General features: G+C 44.7%; 1 protein-coding gene across 1 annotated transcript in view; it reads right to left on the bottom strand.

Moving 5' to 3' along the window:
• Positions 1–1,114: 1,114 nt before the first annotated feature.
• LOC122546714 (cyclin-dependent kinase inhibitor 1-like) overlaps positions 1,115–7,949 on the bottom strand; it is a 17,719-nt gene continuing 10,884 nt past the window's right edge. Inside the window, exon 3 of the mRNA XM_087973757.1 lies at positions 1,115–1,825. Within this exon, the coding sequence (XP_087829883.1) occupies positions 1,770–1,825 (56 nt within the window). The 3' untranslated portion in view covers positions 1,115–1,769. The remainder of the gene's footprint in view (positions 1,826–7,949) is intronic.

Raw genomic sequence — 7,949 nt, 5'->3', positions numbered from 1 at the left:
ACGGGGAATCGATGAGCATTTCAACAGGAAGGCCAAGGGGAAACAGCAGACCGCTGAGATTCACTGGAGTGCCCTTTGAAAGGGTCAGGGTAGTCCCATCCTGGACTGTATCCATTCTATAAAGGACTGTGGGCACAAACCCAGAGTAAAGTTAATCAATACAAAGTCAACCTTTATAATGTATAAAGAATAACATTTACAGGTGTCACGTGGTCAATATCCAACCAAATTCTGCAACGCGACTTGCTACTGGGCTCAAAGGTCGAAAGCAGCATTACCATCACAACCAAGAGTCATTCATTCCAAGTGCATAATTGTAAATATTTTTAAAAATGTAATCAGGTTTGAAATATGCTTCTAATAAATACGTTGTGTGTGTATAATACAAATATGGAATATTCCCTGATGTACAGCTGAGCAAAACTGAGGTCCGTTTCTCCTCAAGTTCCACAGTAACTCGTCCTTTACAATCTCCCTCACACTGCTGCTGGCATCAGACAAATTAGGGGCAAAACCAGGCCCACTGTGCCCTTCAGGCCTGCTCCACCACTGAGCTGCTTACGTTTCAAATTCCACCCTCCCATCTACTCTCAAAGAGCTTTGACCCACCTGCAATAACCCTGGATTTCCCAATAAGGATCTACCTCCCTCTGCCTTAAATAAATTAAATAATCTCACCTCCACCACCCTCTGAGGGAGACAGTTCCAAAGTGGCACAACCCTCTTCCTCTCTCACACACTCCCCTTCTTTCCCTCTCATTCCTTTGCACTCTCTCTCCATTTTGTTCCCTCACACACTCTCTCACATTCCCTCGTGGACTCTCTCCCCCTCTCTCCCATTCCTTCACGCAATCTCTCTCTCTCTCCCAGTCCCTCACACACTCTCTTTGCCCCAATCCCTCACACACACTCTCTGTCCCAGACCCTCGCACTGTCTCTCTCTCTCTCTCTCTCTCTCTCTCTCTCCCAGTCCCTCACATTCTCTGTCCCATTCCCTCTCTCTCTTTCTGTCCCAATCTCTCGTACTCTTTCTCTGTCCCAGTCCCTCACAATCTCTCTCTCTGTCCCAGTTCCTCACACACTCTCTCTCTCTCTCTCTCTCTCCCAGTCCCCCTCTCTCTCTCTGTCCCATTCCCTCACACACTCTCTGTCCCAGTTCCTCACACACTCTCTCTCTCTCTCTCTCTGTCCCATTCTCTCACACACACTGTCTCTCTCTCTGTCCCATTTCCTCACACACACTCTCTGTCCCAGTCCGTCACACACTCTCTCTCGGACTGTCCATTCCATTGATGTGCTATTAAATTGTGATGTCTCAGTAAGGTGCTGCTGCCTGTACCCAGTGGGTGGCTGTTAGAATAACAGCTCCAGCAGCTCATTCACCTGAAGCAGGTGAGCACTGACATGAGCCTGCTCCTGCACAGGCCTGTCAGGGTTACAGATTCAGCAGGACTTTCAAACAATTTATCCCCTAACAACACCCAATAGCTCTTCAGAAAATCTGGCTCCAAGGGCCTGCTTGTGTGGGTCCTTGTTCAGAGAGTTACAGCAGCCCAACATGCAGCCTGTGTGAGAGCATTTAAAGGCTGATGGGTCCATTGTCATTCAGGGAGGGCTCTGCTGGTTAATATAAGTGCTTTTGAACTGTTGGTTACTGAACCAAGAGGTATAATTCTCCAAGGCACACTCAGTTTGTCACAGAGTGCCAGTGCTTTCCAGGGAACATGAAGAGAAATCAAAGTGACAGTTTTTCCGGTCTCCTGTCGGCCCTATGGCTTGGACTCAGAACCAGACGGTGCAAACCTCCTCTTCAATGTGTAGTAATCTGGGGGGCAGAAACAGAGAGGGAGAGGTCACAGTTAGTCATGACAGAACTGGGAAAGTAAACACCTTTATACAAGGAGAGATGGTGGTGATGTGGAGATGGTGGATCCGTGCTGGGACCGCAGCTTTTTACAATATATGTTAATGATATAGAAGATGGTATCAGCAATAACATTAGCAAATTTGCTGATGATACTAAGCTGGGTGGCAGGGTGAAATGTGAGGAGGATGTTAGGAGATTACAGGGTGACCTGGACAGGTTAGGTGAGTGGGCAGATGCATGGCAGATGCAGTTTAATGTGGATAAATGTATGGTTATCCACTTTGGTGACAAGAACAGGAAGACAGATTACTACCTAAATGGAGTCAGGTTAGGTAAAGGGGCAGTACAGAGAGATCTGGGTGTTCTTGTACACCAGTCAATGAAGGTAAGCATGCAGGTACAGCAGGTAGTGAAGAAGGCTAATAGCATGCTGGCCTTCATAACAAGAGGAATTGAGTATAGGAGCAAAGAGGTGCTTCTGCAGCTGTACAGGGCCCTGGTGAGACCACACCTGGAGTACTGTGTGCAGTTCTGGTCTCCAAATTTGAGGAAAGACATTGTGGCTATAGAGGGAGTGCAGCGTAGGTTCACGAGGTCAATTCCTGGAATGGCGGGACTATCTTACGCTGAAAGACTGGAGCGACTGGGCTTGTATACCCTTGAGTTTAGAAGACTGAGAGGGGATCTGATTGAGACATATAAGATTATTAAAGGATTGGACACTCTGGCAGCAGGAAACATGTTTCCAGCTGATGGGTGAGTGCCGAACCAGAGGACACAGCTTAAAAATAAGGGCTAGGCCATTTAGGACAGAGATGAGGAGAAACTTCTTCACCCAGAGAGTGGTGGCTGTGTGGAATGCTCTGCCCCAGAGGGCAGTGGAGGCCCAGTCTCTGGATTCATTTAAGGAAGAGTTGGATAGAGCTCTCAAAGATAGTGGAATCAAGGGTTATGGAGATAAGGCAGGAACAGGATACTGATTAAGGATGATCAGCCATGATCATATTGAATGGTGGTGCAGGCTCAAAGGGCTGAATGGCCTACTCCTGCACCTATTGTCTATTGTCTAATGTCTCTAGTCTAGAGCCCTTCAGACAACGCCATATACATCTCAGTGAGTGGATCTGTACAACAGCTTAACTCTATCAGGGCAACCACCTTATAAAACATCTTCCCCAAGCTCTTACCCTTAAATTGCTTAAACTAATATATATCATGTGCCACTATCCCTTCACTATCTCCCCCGTCCACCACTATCTCTGTTGTTATAAATTCACACGGACTTTGGTGAAGGGGTGAGCTTTAGTTTGGTGAAGAGGGTTTGAACATCAATATCGGGACAAACTGGGGGGTGGGCTGGTTATCTTTCCTTTCATTTTGTGGTGATTCTGTACAAACTGGCTCACAGAGTGGCAGTTTAGAGAACTAATCAGTCTGCAGGGAGAGTTTGTCATCACATTCCCCAGAGCCTATCACAGTGGTTTTAACCAGGGCTTCAACTTTGCTGAAGCTGTGAATTTCTGCACAATGGGCTGGGTAAGTGCAAACTTTGGTGCATGTATGGAGGAAATTTGGAGCAACACGGTGGGTCAGTGGTTAGCACTGCTGTCTCACAGCACCAGGGACCCGGGTTCGATTCCAGCCTCAGGTGACCATCTGTGTGGAGTTTGCACATTCTCCCCGTGTCTGTGTGGATTTGCTCTGGTTCAATCCCATAGTCCGGAGATGAGCAGGTTAGATGGGTTGGCCATGTTAAATTGCCCCATAGTGTCCAAGGATGTGCAGGCTAGATGGGTTAGCCATGGGAAATGCAGGGTTACAGGGATAGGGTAGGAGGTTGGGTCTGGGTGCAATGCTCTTTGGAAGGTCAGTGTGGACTCAATGGGTCGAATGGCCCGCTTCCACACAATAAGGATTCTATGAAAAAAAAATGTTGACTTTCAGCGACCAATCATCTCCAGAGCATTTTTGAATTTTTTGACATGTGTGATGGACGATGGGTGTTGACAGTGTATCCCAGCATGCCACACTGTCTTTTAGTTGTGGTTTACTCAGGAGCCGAAAATTCTCCTGTGGGGTGGAGGATCAGTGCAGAGTTCCTCCAATCCAGTGAAGTCAATGATGTCTTCTTCATTTGGAAACTTAAGGCTGTGTTGAACACCAGTGTCAGTGACATCGATTCGTCTGTGTTTCAGCTTTTGATGAGAGCTGTGAAGTCATCTTCTGGCTGACACATTTCATGTTGGTCAAGAGGGCAGCTTCTATAAAGTATTGAGTTCGTCATGGATGTAACCAGCATTGGCTTGAGAATCATTTCTGGTTTTTGCATGGTTTTTGAACATGATATCCTTGTGATAGAACTGGACGTTGCTTTTGTTGTGTAGTTTTGTTTAACTCTACATCTTAGACAGTGACTCCAAGCATCAAAAGGTCCAAACCCTCTTAGCGTTGGTTTCTCATGTGACTATTTGGAATGCTTGTGAAGTCGATATGTTCTGACGGTCTTCTGGAGAAAATTTGTCCTTTGTTCCCCAGCTGCTTCTGAACCTCAGCTTCCAACACAGTCTGGGTGGGCTATCACAACATGAGCTCATCCTCCGCTTGGGAAAGAACTGAAATAGATGAATCAAAGATCCCAACCACAATTCTGTCTCTAATTAGTTCCGGCTCCAAATTTACAAAATTCTCCTGACAACTGTGCTCTTTTAGCAAATCTGGTTCTTTTCGTAATGATTTGGTTCTCATGTATAATAAATGCCAAATACATTTAAAACATCAAGGTTATCAGTGTCCTCTTTCACCTTTTCTCTGTGAATACATGACCTGGGAAAAGGTCGCACAGAATTAACTTGTCCTGCTTGTGGTTTGCAGCATTAACCTGGAACAATTCGGTATCTTCTGAATTATTTTCTCCAGACTGGCCACTGCCTCGCAGCGCCAGAGACCCGGGTTCAATTCCCGCCTCAGGCGACTGACTGTGTGGAGTTTGCACATTCTCCCCGTGTCTGCGTGGGTTTCCTCCGGGTGCTCCGGTTTCCTCCCACACTCCAAAGATGTGCAAGTCAGGTGAATTGGCCATGCTAAATTGCCCGTAATGTTAGGTAAAGGGGTAAATGTAGGGGTATGGGTGGGTTACGCTTCGGCGGGTCGGTGTGGACTTGTTGGGCCAAAGGGCCTGTTTCCACACTGTAAGTAATCTAATCTAATCTAATCTAATCTAATTCCATGTTTGCAGATATCTATAGCCTTACAGAATCATAGAGCACTGAACCAGACCCTTGGGTCCAACCAGCCCATGCCGAACCTAATCCCAAACTAAGCTAGTCCCACCCGCCTGCTCCTGGCCCATATCCCTCTAAACCTTTCCTATTTGTGTACTTATCAAAGTTTCCTTTAAACGTTGAAACTTTACTCCGTAATCGTTAGCCAACTGCCTGGAGGTGTAATAACTTGCTCAATTTTTGTTTATTTTAAATTGCTTGCTTGAAATTCTGAAATTTTCTTATAAAATTACGTCAATTCTGCAATATCTTCAGCTCCTCAGCTTCAGTTCAATTATTCCATAAAATTTGTCAGAGAATTTCTGGCTTTAAGTTTTTTTTCGTTTTAATTCTTGGTTAAAAAAAAGTTAAACCTTATTACAAGCTGATAAATTTTCAAAGACACATTACTTCAATAAAGGCTTAAAGTGTACGTCTTCAATTCTACTTTAACAACTTAAAAGACAAATAATTTTCCAAAGTTTTTTTTCTATAACTGAATTGTAAAAGTATTCTTGTAATAAAATGTTAACAATTATTTTCAATCATTTGAAACATGTTAAAACGCTCATTGTCGAGGTTGGATCATTCAGTGTATTCAGAGCTGAGACAGACAGGCTTTTAGTCAGGAATGATTATTGGGAAAAGGCCGGACAATGGAGTTACGGGTTATCAGATCAGCCATGGTCTGGTTGAATGGTGGAACAGACTCTATGGGCTGAATGGCCTATTTCTGTTCCAATGACCCATGTTTTTTTTCTAGAAAGTGGAGTCAGGCCTCTGAGCCTGTGGCTGGTTCACTTCTATTTCCCTCTCTTTTCTTTCCTGCTCACGTTTCTCAGTTTCTTTCTCCTTATGATTCGGAGATGCCGGTGTTGGACTGGGGGGTACGAAGTTAACAATCACACAACACCAGGTTATAATCCAACAGGTTTGATTGGAAGCACACTAGCTTTCGGAGCGTCGCTCCTTCATCCGGTGATTGTGGAGGACACATTTGTAAGACACAGAATTTATAGCAAAAATGTAAACCTTTAGTGTTGGGAAAAGTCCGGGTTCCCCGAGGTGTCTGTGTCCAGCGCAGATTCAAGGACAGTGGCAGAGGTGAGTTTGGGCAAGTGCAGTACCCCCGGGCACCATCAGTGGCATCTGCATTGGCGTGGACTCCTGGTGGCAAGGACATCAGGTGGCGGTGAGATGGTGCTGAAGAGTGGGCAACTTTTATTCCAGCAGTGACAGTATGGTGAAGGGGACTTGTGCCTGGCCACCAGGTACAGGATAGAGCACTTAGCAAGAAGAGGGTGTTTTCCCTGGAGCATAGGAGACCGAGGGGTGACCTCATAGAGGTTTATAAAATCATGAGGGGCATAGATAATGTAGGGCATAGTAAGGGGCGTGGAACACGCTGCCTGCAACAGTAGTGGACTCACCAACTTTCAGGGCATTTAAATGGTCACTGGATAAACATATGGGTGAGAATGGAATATTGTAGGTTAGATGGGCTTCAGATTGTTGTGCTGAGCTGTGAAGCCATCGAGGGCCGAAGGGTCTGTACTGCGCTGGAATGTTCTATGTTCTAAGAAGGACTGTAAAGTTGGACCCTCTAGTCATTTCTTCATTTTTGTGACTTAATAAAATAAACCAAACCATAGAATATAGTGTTTTAAAATGGTGCCAGAGAGTGGTGACACTGCACAATACTTTTCACTGCATTTTGTAACAAAATTCACCTGAAAATAAAATGACGACATTTGATTTGTTTACTTAAGATTTTGATATAAAGAACTATACAAACATGTTGGTGCCATTCCACTCAACAAGATAGACCTTCCACATCTTTCGGTTTTACTTTTAAATACTTTCAATTGTACAAGAAAAATGTTATTCCACTCCAAAGTAATTCTTTGAGAAAGTCTTCTGCCTTTGACTTATAGATTTAAATATGCAGATTATGCTTCTACTTGAAAGAATTCCCTACAGCATGGCTGGTTTTGATAAATTGTAATTTATCATTTTAGTTATGGTTTTCAGCCTATCCTAATGGTTTTCACAGAGAAAAGATGTTCATTTTAATAAAGATAATGATTTATGCAGCTTCCCAGCCAAGTATTGGTGAGGCCATGTTTGGATTACTATGTGCTGTTCTGCTCACCCTGCTATAGAGAGGATATTATTAAACTAGAAAGAGTGCAGAAAAGATTTACTGGGATATTACCTAACTGGAAGGTTTGAGCTATAAGGAGAAGCTGGGTAGGCTGGGTTAAAGCAAATTACTGCAGATGCAGTGCCAAAAGAGAACATGCTGGAAAATCTCAGCAGGTCTGGCAGCATTAGATGACCTGCTGAGATTTGCCAGCATTTTCTCTCTGGGTAGGCTGGGACTTTTCTCCCTGGACTGTAGGAGGCTGAGGGGTGACCTTAGCAAGGTCTATGACCTCTATAAACCTCATCAGAGGGTTAGATAAGGGTGATAGCGAACAGCATTTCCCAGGGTAGGGGAGGCCATTGGTTTAAGATGAGAGGGGAGAGATACAAAAGGGTCCACAGGGACAATGTTTTTCAGACAGAGGGTGGTGAGTGTCTGGAACAGGCTGCCAGAGGTAGTGAGGGAGGTGAGTACAATTTTGTCATTTAAGACACATTTAGACAGGTGCACTGATGGGATAGGTATAGAGGGATATGGACCAAACTCAGGCAACTGGGACAAGTTTAATTGTGGAAACTGGGCAGCACAGACAAGTTGGGCCGAAGGGCCTGTTTCTGTGCTGTAAACCTCTATAACTTTAATGTAAGTTAAATGTCCATCTAAGGGACTGAACTTA

The sequence above is a fragment of the Chiloscyllium plagiosum genome, unplaced genomic scaffold (genome assembly GCF_037043375.1).
Source record: "Chiloscyllium plagiosum isolate Xiang-an unplaced genomic scaffold, Cpla_swu_hap1 HiC_scaffold_26, whole genome shotgun sequence".
NCBI lineage: Eukaryota > Metazoa > Chordata > Chondrichthyes > Orectolobiformes > Hemiscylliidae > Chiloscyllium > Chiloscyllium plagiosum.
The sequence above is the reverse complement of the archived record's forward strand: the minus strand, read 5'-3'. Positions and strand labels throughout refer to the sequence as shown.